The sequence below is a fragment of the Drosophila sulfurigaster genome, chromosome X (genome assembly GCF_023558435.1).
Source record: "Drosophila sulfurigaster albostrigata strain 15112-1811.04 chromosome X, ASM2355843v2, whole genome shotgun sequence".
In the NCBI taxonomy this organism is placed as follows: domain Eukaryota; kingdom Metazoa; phylum Arthropoda; class Insecta; order Diptera; family Drosophilidae; genus Drosophila; species Drosophila sulfurigaster.
This window is the reverse complement of record NC_084885.1, coordinates 7,226,328-7,246,928: the sequence shown is the minus strand read 5'-3', so window position 1 is coordinate 7,246,928 and position 20,601 is coordinate 7,226,328. Positions and strand designations below refer to the sequence as shown.

The following is a 20,601-nucleotide window of genomic DNA, read 5'->3' as shown; positions in this document are numbered from 1 at the left end:
TATATAAATACATTTTATATGTGACTAGAAACGGCATACTTAACTGCATTTCATGCGGGTTGAGAGATCTGCATGAAATCGCATTCGTGTCAATTAATAACATCAACAATGAGGAAAAACCATTGTGTTTCATATTTGCCACGTGCAACATTCAACATGTTATATTCGTTTCCGTACGCTTTTACCACTAACTTAACTCCTTCAATTTTTTAACTGTTTCAATTATGCTGCTTATCGACATAATCATTTTTATGTAGCTAACCAAATGATTTTAATATTGATCTTCAAATTGATCTGCTCGTGTGTCGGTCTGTGTATGTCGATGTCTATGTAAGCATGAGTTAATACATACACACACTCACACCAATACACACACACATACTCAGATAATGAAATATGATAACTACGCAAAGAGAAAAACTATTGTGGTTGAGCAAAAAAAAATAAAAACAACAAAAAACCAAGCGCACCACAAAATGGATTCCAGTAGGACGGAAAATTATAAAAAGAAAAGAAAAAGAAATTATAAAAATGAAAGAAAATAAATAAATTAATATATTTATTATTAAAAATCAAATAAAAATTATTAAAAATTTATGTAAACAAATCAATTCGTTTATTATTCCCTTGCTCAAGTCACAAGTAATTTCTCTATCGATCGGTAATGTCAATCGATAGAGCTAGGTGTCCTGATTACAAAAAGGTAAGTCCAGGAAAGATCTTTGAAGATTTAACAGAAATAAGATAAAAAATAAAGATTATAATAAATATAATTGGTTTTGAATTTTAACGGGTTTGCCTTTCTGTCGGTTACAATCAACTTTAAATTCTCTGCAGTTTGTGGCGGTATCGAGTAGACAACAACAACACTGACACTGTCCGCTCTGTCCGCCGTGTCCGTTGTTGTAATTATTGATGTTATAGTTGTTGTTGTTGCTGGTGTTGGCTTCTTGCAACCGCCACGAAAGTCTAAAAAGTGCCAAATCAATATTTGAAATATCAGGCGAACATAAATCAGCAGCAAGCAGAAACATATTGAGTCACTTGTATAAGACCATGCAAGCTGAAGCATCCCCAACAATTTTTTTTTTTTCGCCAATTTTAAATTCGAAATTTGAAAGTCACTAAAAGAACAATCCAATCCGTTAACAAATTGATATTTTGTTTGTTTCGATCGATAGAGTTCGTCCTTGCGATGCGAACGAGACATGTCCCGACATCCTGCGGCAGGATATGGCGGAATTATGAGCATTTTTCTATAATTATGATCATATTAAATGACAAACCTAAAAGTATGCAGCAGAAATATTCTCAAAAAAGGCAACTTAAATTTTGCAAGGGGGAGGCATGGAAAAATTGACTGCAAGTCCGAAAATCCGCCATAACTCAGCCATTTAAAGGACTAGGCAGATGTCCTTTGGCATACGGGTAGCTCTTGACACGAAATTAAAGAATCAATTGGAAAAAGGACGAAAGTCCTTACAGGAGCGGAGATAAACGCCATTTTTCGTATACATAAATTTGTTGATAACTCAGAAATCCTTTAAGGGATCCGGTTGAAACTTGTGTCAATCAGGGACTTTTGATTATATCTTTCAATATGCCAAAGGACATCCAAATCGTCCTGGTAGTTTCTGAGATATCAAGGACTTTCTTGTTTCTGGCAATATTTTTGGCATTCTTAGCGCCCCCTAAAGTATGCCATGATTTTTGAAAACTGCCACCAATTTGAGAGATGGCTGTAAAAGTATGCAATGGATTTTTTATCAGGCAGCTGAGATTGATAAATTGCGCAGCCTAAAGTAAGTTTTAAAGCTGCAAAATGTTTAAACTAGCTTCTCTAATTAGATTTCATATCTCACTTGCACTCACACGAAAGAATCACTGCTGCATAATTGTTATAGAACTAAGGTAAATCGTATGTCCTGGCTACTCTCCGCTAAAAACAAGCTTTCGCTGGACAATAAGGTTCGAGTGTTCAAGAACATTTCATCTCCGAGCCTGTTCTACGCATTGCAGGTGTACGGTATCACAGGTAAAATGCACCCCAACAAAATACGAGTACTTCAAGCCAAGACGCTGAGGCGGATCTAGGAGCTCCATGGTACATGAGAGCGGCGGACATCGAGCGCGACCTCAAAGTACCAAAAATTGGCGATAGAATACAGGCAATTGCACAAAAATATACAGAGAGGCTTGGAGGTCACCCTAACAGCCTGGCTAAGCGCCTAACGCCAAGTCATCGCACTACAGTCAGGAGAAGACTAAAACGATATCATCGTCAAGTACTGCTGGCTCGGGTCTTGACCTAATAATTAACAGCGATACTATACATACATTTCTCGTATATCCTTAGGTTCAATTTATACAATCTTTATTTACTTTATATTTATTATGTGCTGCTGACATAATTAATTTTCTGTTTAATATTTCTGATTTGTTTAAGTTTCCCAGTTAGGTAACAGTGCACCTATCTTTGTTATCATATCGTTATTATTTTAATAAAAAAAAAAATTGGCGCTCAAGAAATATAATTTTTGTAGCATACTTTGAGGGTTCACCATTTCGGGCGATAGATGGCGCAACTAGCTAAGCAATTGTGGCAACTCTGTCATCCACCTATTGCCCATATGCTGGCAACACCAAACGTTTAGTTGGGCAACCCGTTAATCGATCGCAGCCAACTTCATGGCGAAGCCTCTTGAATTTGTGCTTTCAATTTCACCAGTCATACTTTTAATATAATCAATAAAGTTAAGTTAAAATACAACGGCGTTTTCATCAAATCTCTCACACCTATGAAGACGCCAAAGTGGTGACCCCGAATGCAAAAACACAACTACAATTTACGTTCAGTACAATTCCAAGCTCAAGACACTGAAGACGAATTTTTTCACGCAAACATGCAGGTACACGATCAAAACCTCGCAGAACAACTGCGGGATGTGAAACAGCAACTCGAGCAACTGCAGTCACATGGCCAACCAGCTGGATTGTCATCGCAATGCGTGCAACTTCGCATTCCGAAATTCAACAAAACTAATCCTCAGCTTTGGTTTTCTCAGTTGGATCGCCTATTTCATCTGCACAATGTCACTGACGATAACAAATTCGACATTATATCTGTGAATTTGGAGGAGGATGTCATTGCCAAACTGGAGGATCTGATCGCATCGCCACCGCTGACAAACAAATATGCCACTTTAAAGCAGCGCGTGCTCGACAAGTTCGCAGAATCACCTGATTCAAAGCTAAAAAGACTTTTGCGTGGCGGCGAAACTGTTGGCAAGAAACCGTCAGACATCCTTGACCACATGCGGCGCTTAGCACCAACCACGGGCTGCGAGGCAGTTATTCGATCGTTGTTTCTGGCGGAGCTTCCAAACTCGATCCGACCGCTCATTTCGGTATGGGACGAGAACAACCTTGACAAATTGGCGGAGATTGCAGATAAAATGCTTGAAGCTAGCGAGCCAGGTTCTGCATTTGTTGAGTCGACGGCACTACCAGAGCAGCAGCACCAAGTTGATGTTCTGAGCGGCAAGCAAACCGGCATGTCAGAAGTAACATCGGCATTACGAGCGCTCACTACAAAAGTCGACAAGCTTCAGGGCGAGCTACGCCAATCAAAACATGCCCAATTGTCACGGCATCCACATGATAGCTCTAATGATGTCGGTTCGAAACTATGTTTCTACCACACTAGATTCGGTGAGAATGCACGCAAGTGCCAACCAGCATGTCCACGTTACCAGTCGTCAAACTAGAGATGCTACCGTTGACTCAGCTGGTAAACGGTAGCACAATAACCACCAGCAGCCGCAAAGCTCCAAACGACATTCAACAAATTGGCCTGGACCGGCGTCTACACATCAAAGATCGCTTGTCAAACCAATCATTCCTCATTGATTCCGGATCCGTGGTGTCAGTGATCCCACGCAGCATGGCACCGCACACACGCATCAACGGCAGACTTTATCTGTATGCCGCTAATCAATCTACAATCAAAACCTACGGAAATTGTACTCTTCAGCTCGACCTGGCCCTGTATCGCTCGTTCACATGGCCATTCATCATCGCTGATGTACAAACACCTATAATCGGCGCCGACTTCCTTGCCGCTCATCATCTCCTCGTCGACGTCAGTGGACAACGATTGCTTGACAACTCAAAGTCAACTCACCATGGCACCACTGATCCGTCACACGACTTACAAAAATCGCAGGAACTCAAGTCATCGAATTTGTCAGCTGATGTGCAAAAGATCGACAAAATGGTTTCTCTCGAGCGAGTCCATGCACACAACGTTTGTCACTTCATTAAAACAAGCGGCGCAGCTGTAGCTGAGCGACCTAGACGATTATCTGGCGAGAAACTTGCTTCAGCCAAATCGCAAATCAATACGCTCATTGATAAGGGAATTTGCCGCTACTCCAAAAGCCCATGGGCCAGTCCCTTGCACATGGTGGCTAAAAGGATGGATCTTGGCGCGCCTGTGGCGATTACCGCAAGCTGAATGGAATAACGGTTCCAGACCGTTATCCGATTCCACACATTCAGGATTTTGCTGATCGCCTTCACAATAAGAAAATTTTCACAACGCTTGATCTCGAAAAGGCTTACTACCAAATTCCCATGGCGCAGGAGGACATAGAGAAGACGGCTATTTGCACTCCATTTGGCTTGATTGAATTTGTTTTTATGCCATTTGGACTAAAAAATGCAACGCAAACCTTCCAGCGGTTCATTGACCAGATCTTCCGTGAAATTGACTACGTGTTTTGTTATGTTGATGACATTCTCATCATGTCGAGCTCGGAAGAACAGCATAAGCAACACGTGCAAAATGTTCTTAACATTCTTAAGACACATGGATTGGTCATCAACCGAGACAAATGCAATTTTGCCCAGGCAGAGGTACAGTTCCTTGGCTATGTGGTTAGCAGCAAAGGCATAAAATCACCACAGGACCGAATAAGCGCGATGTTGAACTTCCCACAGCCACAAACAATCTGTGAATTGGGCCGATTCCTGGGAATTTTGAATTATTATCGACGCTGCATCCCTCACGCTTCGCGAATACAGGCTCCCCCTCAACGACTTAACACGCAACATGAAAAAGAATGACAGGCGTCCCATTGATTGGAATCCTGAAACTATAAACACTTTTTTTGGAACTGCTGGATAGCGCGATTTGGCTGTCCAAGGATCATAACGACAGACCAAGGAACGCAATTTGAATCCGCACTTTTCAAATCATTAGCGAATCTCGTTGGAAGCAATCATATCCATACAACTCCGTACCATCCACAGTCAAATGGTATGATCGAGCGCTGGCATAGGTCCTTGAAGGCTGCGTTGATGTGCGACTCCGAGACACCGTGGCTAAAAGTGCTTCCTACCGCCCTCCTTGGCCTCCGTACTTGCATCAAGGAGGACTTACAAGCTTCAGCTGCTGAGATGCTTTATGGATGTACACTTCATCTGCCTAATGATTATTTTGCAGATTTAAATTCGCCGCCAAGACCAGCTGAATTTGTGAGTGAATTTCGAACAAGCATGCAAGCGCTAAAGCCCATCTCGGCAGCACATCACAGCAAGCCTAAACTATTCATTCACAAGCACATCCACGAATGTTCCCATGTGTTTGTGAGAACCGATGCCGTGAAGCAACCGCTGCAGCCACCATACTCTGGGCCATACCAAGTGATCGACAAGCTTTCAGATCGAGTTTTTGTGATTCGAATGAATGGCAAGGACACATCTATTTCAGTGGACAGACTGAAACCAGCATACTTAGAGAGCAACGACTCTAGCAACGAGACGGAGGATTCCTTAACCACAAAGACTCGGTGCACAAAAACTTATGAAAGACGTGTCTAGAGGGGGGAGTACTGTGGCAACTCTGTCATCCACCTATTGCCCATATGCTGGCAACACCAAACGTTTAGTTGGGCAACCCGTTAATCGATCGCAGCCAACTTCATGGCGAAGCCTCTTGAATTTGTGCTTTCAATTTCACCAGTCATACTTTTAATATAATCAATAAAGTTAAGTTAAAATACAACGGCGTTTTCATCAAATCTCTCACACCTATGAAGACGCCAAACAATTTTTGCTTGCTGTTGATTATGTTCGCCTGGTATTTCAAATGCTAACTAAGCACTTTTCGGCCTTCCATAACGTTAAATTTATATTCTGTCTTGACATTTTTCAGCTATTTTCCGTACCTACCCGTTGAAAAAAGTTTGCTATTTGGAGATTCAACACTTTTTCTTACATTTTCCACTTTGCTGTGGTATGATGATATTTTTTTATTTTATTAAACATATGCTATTAAACATTTTAATTGGGTCACTTAAAAGCGAGTAATGTTTAAGTATTTAATTACATTTTATCAACTTCTACATCTCCATGCCACGCTGCAAGTGTACCCGATTATAAAAAGATTTAAATTTCAAATATTCCATCGGCGCACCAGAAGTGGACAGCACGCGATGACAAGAATAATAGAGCATGTTCACACGCTCTGCAATTTGCATTCCACTGCATGCTTCGACAAGTGCTTTCACCAGTAAGCTTTTAAGCTGACAGTTTAGAGCTTTAAACTTTGAAAGCGAGCCTTACAACCGGTCCATCATGCTGTTAGTACTCCGAAAAGCTTTCGGACAACTGTTAACGAACAGTGCTGCCAACTACTATTTAACAGTCGTAGCATCGTAGCATCGGCTCCCTAAGGACGAATGCCAAGTCCTGCTGTAAACACTGCTCTTGCTTCACATTCAGTTACAATTCGTTAATGGTCCAAATTTCGATGGTACGCAAATATTTTTGGAACGCCCGCTGTGACTTTTGCTGTTGTAACATAAACACAAGGCAGGATTTGTATTATTTTATGTTTAACATTTATTTCACGATGTTTTTCTTTGGGTGGTCTTGATGACGTGCTTCCTATATATTGCATAAACCCCAGACATTCATTAATCAAATCCCATCGAATTTTAAGCCAACAACAAAAACAAAAAATAACAACAATGAAAAAATGGGGAGAAAAAATATACGGATGGATGGGGAATAAAACATTTTTAATTATAAGAGTCCAGCTCCCTAGATGAAACATTGATGAGTTTTGATGAGCCTTAAGCTAAATACATTTAATACACATATAATTTCAGATACACTGATATATCCATATACATATATACGTATATATATGTATGTATATATATGAATGTATATAGTATTTGGGGTGTTAAGAGTTAATATAGTCATACTAAATAGTTTTAGCTCTTGTTTTTTATATTTTTTTCTGTGTCCTCAGAGAAATGCATCACATTCAGTTTTTTGTTTTAGTTTCATTTTTTTTGTTTTTGGTTTTTAGTTCATATTTGAAATACTTTATGGCCTTAATTAATATAATTTTGTTCTAGTTTGTATGTTGAATATTTTCGGGTAAATTGAGAGTACAGATATTTTTGTGTTGACATGTAAGACCAATGAATGTTTCGCCATTCAGTTGCATAAATCATCTTGAATATAGTTTTAACTGACTAGTCCTTTTGTTGACCATAAATTCATGACAGCTGCTTCGCTTTAACACTAGACATAAATATGCATATTGCACACATTTATACTAAGTACATGAACATTTAGTTGCAAATATGCTTATAGTCTAGAAAAAACACATTTAAAATCCATAGCATAGTATGTTACTAGTGTCTAACCAATGAATGAATGAATTCATGAATGAATGCACGAACGAATGAGTGGACGAATCACTCCTCGCATCGAAATAATGTCGAGTAGGTTTCCCTTCTCTTTCATTGTTTCATTTCACCATTTGGTATTCAGTACATATGCATATATGTTTTTGTATTTGTGAGTATGAATATATTATATATAGTACTATATAGATGTGTATATGAATCAATCAATTGCTGGTTACTAAAATGTGGCATATCATCATTATCGTCCACAATTCATCTGCTTTCGTTGGCATATCAGGTGTCTTTTGTTTACGGGCGGAGATCGTCTTAATCAGCTACGATGTTGCGATGTAGTAAGTTATTACATATCAATGCATCTTCTTTTAACACGAATGTATCTAATATGTGTCTACTATATAGTCAGAGTGTGTGTGTGTGTGTGTGAATGTATTTAATATTGATATTCATAATCATAGTCACTATATTCATATTCATTTGTGTCGTCATAGTCATGGTCATACATAGTTCATAATTGTATTCAATTCAAAGTCGTATTCATATTCGTAATATGCTGCATATGCATTACAATATATATATTCATATTTAAAGTTATGCCAATACTCAAAGCCATCTTATTTCTTATATAGTCATATTATTATTCACATTCGTTTGCATTTTTCACATTCATAGTCATTTTTTTTCTTTGGTATTATTATCTTATTCATGTACGATTTTTCGGTTTGTTTTTCAATATTGTCATTCATACTGTCACATTCATAAACACATGCGCCCACAAGCATTGCTAACATTCAAACACATTCATTCGATTTTATGATGCAAGTATTCACATTCAGTCTCATGCACACATTCAAATGCATTTACAAATGCATAACTCAATAAATACTTTCAACCTTACGTACGATTAGAAATATTCGCAATCGAAAGTGTTCTCGCATTTCTATTCGTTTTATATATCAAAGAGAACATCAAATTATTTGTATTTGTATTTTTGTTTTCTTTTTTTTTTTTTGATTACTTTTGTGTCGGCCTCGATGTGGTGACTGCCGGTAATTGCAGAGCATGATTTAATTCAGGCAATCTGTATGTAACTTAACGCTGATTCATTAATAATATTTGCAATTTTAGCGTTTGCAAATACTGTTTAATTAGTTTGTGAACTAGAAACCACACGGGTGCTCAACTTTCCAATCATTATTTCCACATTTCTTTATCGAATTGCAAAAATCAAATTGAAAAAAAAAACGCGTGGAAAATTGTATAGGAAAACTCACAGATATGTTATCGTCAGAGGCAATTTTCATTTTTCTTTTTGTAAATACATTTTCAGGTGAAACCGCAAAAATTCTTGAATTCCTAAATACTTAACTTCATGTGCAAAGCCTATCAAAGTTAAAAATCGTATTCGTCTATCTCGATACCCTTGCAGATGTTCTGCTTGCTGGCAAATATACTCTATATAAGAGTATAATACGAATACTCTCGTACATCATTAAAGATAAATGTACAGCAGAGAGTGTTGGTGCATTAATTTACCATAGTAATTCATTTGCTTAACTTTAACCAGATGCTGTATGGCTATCTTAAGAATACAATGTTGAATCTAGCATCATCTTAAATTAGTATTTGTTTACCACCTATCAAAAACCAGTTAACTGTATCATACGAAAAACTGTGTCTATGTGAACTCAGCTGATCAGCAGAAACGTTGGCGTTGAGAACATCAATTAAATATCGGAAGAAGAAAACCCTACACACACAAACTATAGTACTTTCTATATGTGTATCCTATAGCGGGGACACATTTTGAGAAATAATTGGACTCAAGGATGTATTGTTCATAAGACTTTTCAGTCACTGGCTATTATCGTATATATTGTATGTTCAGGTTTGTTGTTTGTTCTTTTTGGTGTTGTTCTTAAGGACGATCTGCAAGGGCATTTTTTGTTGTTGTTCTTTGTTAAAAACTCGATTATTAATATTGTTTGCATTATTTCGATATCTGGTCTATAAGAAAGTATGCGCAATAATAATCGAATAGCATATGTGATATCTTGATAATTGAATATGTTTGTTATACTATGGCTTATCGATATCGATCCATTTAAAAGTTGTGTGTATACTGAATATTGTTTCGCTACATCGAATTACATTTATATAGTGTATGTATATGTATATTGCATATGATTTTTCAATTTTTCTTGTATATTGTATATTGTATATTGTATAGTATTTGCACATCAATATTAACGTCAATTTCATTGAACTATTTGTGGGTATACATCGATATATAATTGGTTTGTGGTATGCTGTATGTGTAGATATATTTAAAATACTTTTGTTTTTCATTTACGCTGCTTTGCCATTATCGATCCAAATATCGAATAAGTTATTTCGTATATATGGTAGTATATAGTTGATTAATATCATTGTATAGTTTGTATTCTTCACTTTTTTCGTTTGTTTCGGATTAATATCTATTTACTATTTCTTTGATTGACATTCCAATTCCAAATGCAAACGCTGTTCACGCAAATGTCAACGTTCGATTTTCAAATTCCCAATTGTCCATTTTTTTCAATTTACCATTTTCCATTTTCAATTTCCAATTTCAATTTGAAATGCAATTGCAATTACAATTGCAATGCATTCTATTATTGACATGAGCCAATTAGAGTCGTTTAGCGCCAAATCCTTTTTTTTGTGTTTTCTTTTTTTTTTTGTTGTTGCTAAACTTCTATCAATAACTAAAACACTTTGGTGTGCCACTGACTTGACTTTTTTTCGATCGACAAGTTGACAAGTAGTTATGCTATATGCTTTATCCTTTTTCTCGACCTGCTCTTTCCCTTTCCCTCCCTTAGTTTGTGTCGTCAGGTTGCTTAAATTCAACTTTCTGCTAATTATATAATGCGCCATATGCTTTTGTTCCTTTCGCGGAACAGGACATGATGTTGGGGGGTTGTTAAATGGGGGGCGGGAGCAGGGAGAGCTAATGGAACTGTGTCGGAGGTCGCCTCCTTGAAACCGAAACTGAATACTCATCTCGTATGCGCAATGAATGTACAATATCTCTATGCTAGACTTTAGTTTTTTCCTCTTTTTTTAGTGTGTGTGTGTTGGTTATTGGCTTACGTTAATACTTTCTCTCTAGTTGTTGTATTTGTTGTTGTAGTGCTGCCAGGCCAAATCCATTCGCATTTCTTATGGCTTCTTGCGCTTGGCAAACATCTGCGACCATCAGAATCAAACATTGGTCGTCTTGGGCACCGCACCTGTCTCGGCTGCCTTCTTCTGGCGCTGCAATCGATCCTCCTCCACCTGCTGCTCGAGATGCACCTGCACCTGCAACTGATTCTCCTGCTCCTCGTTATCCTCATAGTCGTGGGCCAATGTCTCGCTGCGTTGCAGACGCCGCTTGTTATTCGAAGCACCACCACTGGGCACTGGGACACAAATGTTGAACTCATCCTCCACAGACTCAATGTAATCCATTTCGATCTCATCAATGCCGCCGGATGAGGCGGCTGCAGCGGCCGCTGCTGCTGCAGCTGCAGCACTTGTCGAGGGTCCATCGCCGCCGGCAAACGATGTCGATGTGGAGGCGTTGACACAACGTTTGCCATTCTTGCGACCAGCGGGCACATCGTGCAACGCCAGCTTCTCCATGCGCAGTTCGCTGAGTGTGTGCGAGGCGTTCGCTGTGGTGCCACTGTAGCCGGGACGCTGCGTCTCATCCACGTGGACGAGCACAAAGGGCAGCTTCAGCGACAGTTCGCCACCCATGCCGCTAAGCGTGAGCTTAACCTTCACATAGTATGAGACGTAGATGGCAAAAACATTGCGATCATCCACAAATCCCGCACCAACATTGCCAGCAGTCGATGCAGCAGCAGCAGCAGCAGCGGCGGCTCCACTTGCAGCATTGCCAGAGCCGCCAACACTTCCAGCCGATTGTGGCATCTGGGGCAAGGCCATGGCTGGACTGGCCAGCGGATGACCGGCAAGCAGTTGGGCAGCCTGCATGACAAAGTTCGGCGAGCGTATGGCCGATGCGGCAATGGCGCCGGTGATTTCATCTGGTTCAGTGCTGCGTTGCAGTGTATCCTCGAGTGCAATCCAGTTCTTGGTGGGGCCACGTTGCGGACGCAGCGAGACGGTGGTGTTTAAGGTGCCGCCGGGTGGCACGGTGCGATCCACCGGGGGTGAAATGGTGTCGGAATCGGCGACGACATTCTTGAATTTGCCATTGTTGAACATGCAAACATCCACGTGCTGAATGGCGCAAATCTGCAAAGAGTGAGAGAGAGGGCGAAACTTGGTTACAACAAAACAGAGACAGATAGAGAGAGTGAGAGGGAGGAGAGCAAGAGAGCGAGAGAGAGAGAGAGAGCGGCTAGTGTCAGCGCCGTGGGGCAAAGCAATCAAGGTGCTGGCAGCAAGTGTTATATCAATATTCACAGTGCGAAATGAATGCAGTCGACACCGAAGCACAAACACTCTGCAAGTTACAAATATTTTATAGTACAAAAAGCAATTGAAATTTGTTTTTAAAACAGCATTCTCTTAAAATAAGTTAGTTTCATTATTATTGGAATTATATTATTATAAATAGGAAAATAGATAACAAAAACAACTTGAAATGGAAGTACAGTGAAATTTTTTTTATGGGGCCTGCCTATAATTTTTAATTTTAAAATATTTCTTTAATACATTTTTTGAAAATTCTTACTATTAAACATTAAATACTACCATAATTAAATATTCAAAATGCGTTGCCAGCTTGGCCCATATATTTATATATTTTAAACTGAATGAATTTCGATTAACCAGTTAAATTAACAAATATTGCCAACTGCCTGGCAACGATTTGATATTCAGCAAAATGTTAAAGCTTGTTGGTCAGCAAGTGGTTAGGGCTGCTCGCAAAGTGGCCACACTGAATACATTTATGATAGGTGGCAACGCTAGCTGTAAATATCACCTTATTTACAAATTTGAATTCCTCAACATGCTTATTTCGATAAGTATTTCAAACACAAATGCAATATTCAGCTAGAGAATGAAACTACTATAAAAATGTCCAACTACTTTACCAGTAAGTAAGGCAGAAGATCCCTTTGTTAATCAACAGGTTTTGCACTTTCAACTTGCGGATACTCGTAAAACTTGGCGCTGCCGTCAGTCAGTTCAATTAGGTCAGGGGTTAGGTCAGTTATTGGGTGTGGCAATCAGATGAGGCAGTTGTCGAAGGGGCAAAGCTCATAAGAAAGTCATGTGAATCACTTGAAGTCGACAGCGAGTGTCTCGAGTGTCTGTGCGTGAGTGTGTGTATATATATATGTGTGTGTGTGTGTGTGTGTATGCGTGTGTCTAGGCTGAAATGATGGCAGCATTATTTGATTGCCTTGCCGCGCTTATTTCAAGCTTATCGCTGGGCAAGGCAATCAAAAGTAATGCACTCAATTACGTCCATAAATGCGGACAATGGTCAGAGGACAGTGGATATTGGATTAGGGAAGGGTGCGTGTCGTGTTCTATTGTGCGTGACACGCGTGCTTCTTTCTTAAAAGTTAATTGAAAAATCAAAAGTATTAAGAAATAACAAACAATGTTTGATTTTCAACTTTAACTAAAAGTTAAACATTCATATTGATTTAATAGAGCACACATATTTAGTGAATTTATAACATTTCAATACCTCAACTTATTCTCGAAAATTGTTTGCTATTTAGCTTCCATTTAAAATCCCTACATCTCTACATCAGAATTTAAATATCTTGAATGAAATTTAAATTTTTTTTGTTGTGTGTTTGAAATATGTTAACTTGAAGGCAGTCGCTCATCTCTAGAAAGAAGATGGCAGCCAGACGAAAGTAGATAGCAGACAGAACAGTTGGCAGCTCTCATTTGCCAGATGGCAGTTGCCAGTTGGCAGTTGTGAGCTAGCCCACGCAATTGATACGACATTTGTTGCTGCACTTCACTTTCCTTTTTTTACGTCGCTCTGCTGTAGATTTCAGTTGAAATTTGGCCCATTTATGGAGGCCAAGCTCTGCCGAAATGGCAATGCCAATGGCCCAGAGTCCAATTGATGGCAATCGAAGCATTGTGGCGACTCTTGCGACAGTCGAACGGACACGTAGAGAGAGAGAAAGACACGTAAAGGACACGTAAATGAGCTATGGCCCAGAAAAGGTCGCTCCGAGCAACACAAGCACATAATGGGGCGCAGAAATCAGTAATCAAAAAACGAGAAGAAAAAAAAAAACACCATAAGTACTGACCGAAAAAGCACAAAGAGTTTGACCAGCCAATGACCGCATCCAATGAAATGCAACAGTTTATAATTATTCAGACACAAATTAAAGAGAAAAGTAAAATGAAATTATTTTGTTGCGAATGCGTAATTCGATAGTAAAATAGAAAAGCACACACAAAGGGAGAGAGAATGGGATTTGTAACTATATTCCATAAATTGGCATTAAATAAACCAATAATTCGATAAGCTTTTAAATGGTATAGTGTAGTATGAAGTTTGCTATATTTCAATTGAATTTAAAATATATGCATTCGCATTACTCAGACTGATGCTACACATTGTTGATGTTCTCTTACATACAGGGTATTTACTATTTAGATATAAAACATTTCAGAAATTTATGTTGACATTGGCCATTTATATAAATATTTGCCAAGCTTACAGTGGCAGTAAATTTGTACAGCAAAATCAAACTGTATCGAACGCTTTAGAACTATTCTCTGGTGAGTCAAAAAATCAATTTATTGTTGGCAATAATATTAAATTGTAAGCCAATTATTTTGCAGTTTGTTTTTTTAGAGTGGGTACTGTAGTCCATTATAATTCCTTTCTTGAGAAATGCGATTGAAACACACGAGAAAAATCTAATGCTTGCCATCTAATCAGTTGTCCTTCAATTTATTCTTGAGCTTTTGCTGCCTAGCTACCTTTCACTTTCACTTTCACTTTTGCTCTCATTGCGTCCGCTCATTTTGCACAATCATCAAGTTTTGATCCCAACAAAATACTATATGCTAATATTTTTTTGCCTTGTCAACTTCATTAAACATTCCATTGTGAACTGTGCTTTCACTTGTGGGACTTCGCTCTGCTCTGCTCAATTGGCAGCAAAACGAGATACACGATGAGGTTTAAATACTCTTCACAGTTTTGCTTATTTCTCCAACAATTTGAACAAAGTTTTAATGTTAATGTTTGTCAACATAATATGTAGTCAACGCTGTGCATTGCTTTTGAGTTTACAACTAAGCTTTAAGTCTGCATATTTTTGTTAAGCCTGCAGCATTAATTATGTTTCACCAAATAAATTGGAGAAATATGCTTGACATTATTTACACAACTATGCTTGCATTAGCAGCAATTATGAAAAAAAACCATTGTACTTCAGAAAATTAGCCTTAGGCGAAAGCATATTCCAAAGATTTTTTTTTTTTGTATTTGATTGAATTCCAGCATTGACTTTTAGTTACGCAAATGAAATGAACTGATAAATTCTGAGGCAGACTGTGCGAAATATATATCATTATTCTTGCGGGAATTATTTCATGGAGGAGTCGGAGGAGAGTAAAGCCAGCTAGTGAAACGATTTTGCCATTCGAGTGTTGTTCTGTTAACAGGCAACGAACCTGCAGCAAAAGCAACAGCAACGACAACAACAAGAGCTATAGCTTTTTCTGCTTTTACGACTCCCATTCCACACACTCATAGTATTGTGGAACTTGTTGCTGTGCGAGCCACTTTAGAGCTGGACAATTGCCCAAATTGCTCAGCACACAATACATATACATGTATATATTTAATATGTATTTGTGTATGTGTGTGTAAGCATTTGACTTTTGACTTTTATTGGCAACTTGAAGGCAAACTGGGCGAACACAATTTTATAAGGCCAACGGAAAAGTCAATAAAAAAATGGAACAACAAAGAAGGAGAACAGCGAAAGCAAAACAACAAATTCAGCGCAATGTGATAATAAAAACTGAAAAACAATATACACACACACACACAAACAGAGAAAGACGCTCACATAAATGCGCATATGTATATTTAATAGGACACAAAGTGCACAACAGCAGTAATAGTCGCGCTAGACTGCTCGACGCACAAATACCCTTCACATATGTAGTAAAATACGAAGCTCAATGACCTTGAGAAGAAGCACTGAAAATAACTTTTCACACTAGGTGGCGCTACTGCTGCTTTCATTATGTTGTTGACGAAAATGACGGTTTCGATAAAGTGCAAAGTTAACAACACAGCAAGTGTGTAGCTAAAATTAAAGGTTTTAACATAGTTGGAGTATGAAGTGCATAAATACCTCACATATTAAATACCAAATTGCACTTAGGGGCATATTTCTCCCACTTAACACATATATAGTTCGAACCCAATCACAAATATATAATATTGAGGAACATTGTTAATCTGTTCTTCCCTCGCAGTTGAGGCTGCTAGGTAATATATATTGTATGTGTATATATGTCTGTGATATAGAGACTTTAAAGTAATCAAAATTGAAATAAACTCATTTTGCATAATCATAGTAGGCTTATTTACGTAGAAGTCAACTACCCTTCTGCGCATAATTCCATGGTATAATTATTTGCAAAATTTATAGCATACTTTTTGGGGCAATTGCATCAAATATTAAAGCCCGACAACAACAGCAACAGCAACAGCAACGAGAGCAGCGGGAGCGACAGTGCGAATCAAATTAAGCAACTGACCATGAATGTGCATAAGTAGCGAGTGGGCGTGGCATAAAGCATCCCACCGCAATGTGTGTGGAGTGTGGAGAAACCGGAACACCAACTGTGGTCTTAATCCGATTTATTGCAGCACGAAACCAGCAAACAGCAGCAACAGCAACAACGACAACGACAGCCAATTGACGCGTAAATGTTAATGAGAAGCAGAACACATGACATTTAACGCTTTTTTTTGTTTGTGTGCTACGAATTCCAACATAAATGAGAGCGAGAACGAGAGAGTGGGAAATGTGTTGAGCAGGTGGTGAAATTAAAAGCAAAGCTTAAGCAAATAGCTACGCTATTGCGCTGATAGACTAATTTCATCAAAGCAAATAAAATCACGTCTAAGCTGCAGCAATGCCATCTTATAATAGGTCCACGCAATGTCGCATTGATTTAACTTTAAAGTTCAGCTTCTAAAATAGCATCAGTCTTTCCTTTTTTCGTCTAAGCTCAAGTTGTATTTTAAGGAGAGAGATTTGTGCGAATTTTTTAATCATTATTGAATATAAAGCGAAATTTGGTGCCCAGAACAAATGCAGCATATTAAATGAAATTAATTAACTAAATCAATATTCAAAGCAGTTCACAAAGTGCAAATAAAATTGTCAACTTTGTAGAAGAGTAAAAGTGAACATTGAAGATAAGTAACATATACATACATATGTATTGCGACTATATTTCACGGCAGACAAATCAATAGGATTTGAAATGCGTTTTGCATTTTTGATAACTCTATTAAGCTGAAGTCTTCCGGTGCCAACCGGCTTTTGCATTGTCTGTCGCTGTCATTGTCGTTGTCTTGTGTTTTTGTTCAACTGTCTGCTCATCAATAAACAATGTATTGTGAAAATATTGCGACAGCAATAATGCAAACAATATGGTTTTGGCATTTTCGCTCTTCTCTCCACGACGCTCGACACATTTGCGAGTGCACTCAAGCAAAATGCTTGACTCCTGCTCGCCTTCCCTCCTCCCACTTTCCTCTCATCCCTCTTCGTTCTCCTCGTGGATAGAAGCTACCTTTCGTTTAGCAGTTTATGCATTTTGCATTAGCATCGAGTGAGCTGCGGCAACTTGATGTGGCATGTCATCGATATGAAGGCTTAACAAGCACAGCAACTGCACTTTTAGACCGCCCCTCAATCTTCCCTTCTCTTTGACACTTTCTCTCTCTACATTGTGTTGCATTGCGTATACGCAATGGGGGGCAACAACATCTGTCATAATAGCCTGAATACAACCTACAGGCCACAAGTCTAAGCTGAGCTGAAGCTCGCGCAAACACTCTTGCATAATGAAGCTTCTTTCATTTATGCCGCATTTTTTTCTCCCTCTTTCCGAGCCAATTTCCAAGCGTTTATCATTCAAGCGAAAATCTAGCAGCACAACACAATCAGAGAGAGAGAGAGAGAGACAGAGACGGAGACGGAGAAAGAGGGAGTCTGGTAAGTGGAAATGACTTGCTAGTCTTTAATCGTAGCAAAGAGAAAGAGAGAAAAATGTGGCAAAGAATTTCAGTCTGAAGTTCGGTTAAGTAGACGCACGCACAGTTGCCGTTAACAGAGTGCGTAGGTGTATGTGTGGGCGAGTGTGGCGGTGTGTGTGTGTGTGTGTGTGTGTGTGTGTGTGTGTGTGCAGACAGATGGCAAATGTAACAATGTAAAATCATAGCATACATTTGCGGGCAACATTTCCGAATGCCGCAGATGTGATTATAGACTGTGCGAAAGAGTCTATGCGTGTGCGTGTATGTGTGGGAGTGTGTTAGACAAACCAAGCAGCAGCAAGCCTTGCTGGTGCAGAAAAAAAGGGTTTCATCAACTGCTGATGCTGCGGGCACAATGGCAAAAACCGTTTCAAGTGTTTAATGCGTGTTTGTACGAGTGTGTGTCGTCTTTGTATGTGTGTGTGCTTGTATGTGTGTGCGTGTATCTGTAGAGAACAACCCATGAAATGTCTAAACACAATTTTCACTTGAACTGCCATCGCCTTTTGGCAGTCGCAACTTAAGCCTTAAAACTCAAACTTGACGCCAGCTCGAACTATGTACATACATATGTCTGCCTCCTTTCTTTCTCCTCTACCCTTCTCCCTATTTCTTTCTCTTTCATACTCTGCCTGTGTCCATACTTTCACTTTCACAGCGGCATGTCTTGGCTATTTGCAGAGCTTTCTGCCGTCGCCTTGCCACTTGCCACTTGTGTGTCTGCTTTTGCGGCATTTCACTCAAGTGCCGGGCGAACGAACACACTCAAGAGATTGCACTCTAAGCGTCGGCGTCGCACACTTTTTGCAATTTTCATTTTGGCTAAACGTCATTTGCATTTGTGTTGTGTTCTCTCGGTCCCCCTCTTACAACAGGCATTCAACACCAGCTGCCCTGGGGGCAGCAGAAACTTGTTGTCGAGTGGTTTCCCAGCGGGGCATTCGATTTGTCAGCGAGATTTCTTGTGCGTAGGCACAGGAAACAGCAACAGAAACAGCAACAGCAACAGTCACGACGACAACGACAACGACAACAATAAAGAGCTTTGTTTGTGCCCACACAGCGTATGCGTAATATTCGTTTCATGGTGTTTATTAAAAGCTTAAGGCTCAATCAGCGTTCTGCACTCGACGCTCAACGCGTGAATGGTGCCTGCAATCACAATTGAAATCATTGCCAGTTGTTACACACCGCATTTGCGAATACTCTAACTAAATTCGTGGCAAATCTGTGTGCTTAAAAAAGCAATAAATGCATAAAAAGTTGACTTATTTGATGGATAGTTTTGGGTAAATGCATCATCGCTCGGTTAACTACACAAATTTTTTAATTTATTATCTTAGATCTTTTGTATAACAAGTTAAATATAAAAATAAATGACAATAAATTAAAAATAATATTTAACTAAATTCATGTAAGGCAATGTAAATAGAAATTGTCGAATAAAGTCAATAAAGTGCTTAAGTTTATTTAATAAATTCGCAACTACAGAAATCCTCATTAGTTGCTTTAATGTACGTCTAAAAGCAATTTATAATAAATAAACAAACTCTTTGGACTTGACATAGCTGCCTTGTGCTTATTCAAATATTAATTCAAACCGCAAAAAGTCGCAGCTTGAAGCTTCGTTGTTGTCCACGTTGTAGGGTGAACGTGTTTATAATATTTATACGTCGCTTTGCACTTGCTCGTATCAGAATAACTGATTTATTTATGTTGTTGTGTGAGTGTTTGTATTTACATTGCTTTTGATTGCTGAAGCAATTGTTCAGCACTGAGAGCGAAAACGTCCCAAAAAAAAAACGCGTGGTATATGTGTGTGTGTGTGTGTGTGTGTGTTATTGGCAATTATTGGACTTAATTCGAAAATCTGAGCAATTGACTTACAAGCATTTGCCATTAAGAGAGAGCCAACATATAACACATGCTGAGATAACAAGCTCAGGCTCAAGGACAAGCCAAGACATTAGATATCGAATCGAATGGAATGATGTGGACTCAACTGCACTGAACTGAATTGAACTAGAATGAACTGAACTACATACACGTAGAGTAGAGTGAACTAGCAACTGGAAGCAAGTGGCCATGTTAAAGTGGCCAAAAGCAAATTGATAACAACATGTTCAAGCTCGAGAGCTGTTTGCAATCAAAACAACTGCCAAGAGGGTAGCATCAAAAGAAGTTTGTAGCACTAAAGTGGAAGAATAATGTGAAGCAAAAAATAAAAACAAGTATGAAAGGGGCAGTTAAGTACGCTCGAATTTCAATAAAAGCAGAACAATGCAGTATTATTCTTAAAATATACAAATTTAATTTACCAAAGAATACTGAAATATTGATATACTATAACATTCAAAATATACCGTAGTATACAAAATAAGCTAAGACCTGTCAGCAGCAGACGCTTTTCGCCAAAAAATAGTGAAATATACAGAGGGCTATATTTAGTTTATCATTATACAACAATATTAAATTTCAAATATTTATATCACAAAATATACCAGATACACAGCTAAAAAACTAAACCTGACTTTTTTGACATATAAAATTCTTTCTTAAATAACTTCTATAATTTTTATCTGATCTCAATCATAT

The 20,601-nt window shown here is 38.7% G+C and overlaps 2 protein-coding genes across 5 annotated transcripts in view; one reads left to right on the top strand and one right to left on the bottom strand.

Moving 5' to 3' along the window:
• The first annotated feature begins 2,903 nt into the window (after window positions 1–2,903).
• LOC133847746 (uncharacterized) lies at window positions 2,904–3,767 on the top strand. Its single transcript, XM_062282941.1, has one exon. It carries the CDS (start codon window positions 2,904–2,906, stop codon window positions 3,765–3,767), a length of 864 nt encoding a protein of 287 aa, XP_062138925.1.
• Window positions 3,768–8,179: 4,412 nt separating this feature from the next.
• The window catches only part of LOC133849143 (uncharacterized), a 71,564-nt gene continuing 59,142 nt past the window's right edge, over window positions 8,180–20,601 (bottom strand). For all 4 annotated transcript variants that reach the window (XM_062285041.1, XM_062285040.1, XM_062285043.1 and 1 more), the window contains one exon: window positions 8,180–12,014. In XM_062285041.1, the coding sequence (XP_062141025.1) occupies window positions 10,971–12,014 (1,044 nt within the window). In that variant the 3' untranslated portion in view covers window positions 8,180–10,970. The remainder of the gene's footprint in view (window positions 12,015–20,601) is intronic.

Coding starts and splice junctions, on each gene's coding strand:
- LOC133847746 (XM_062282941.1), top strand. CDS start 2,904: ATGCAGGTACACGATCAAAACCTCGCAGAACAACTGCGGGATGTGAAA.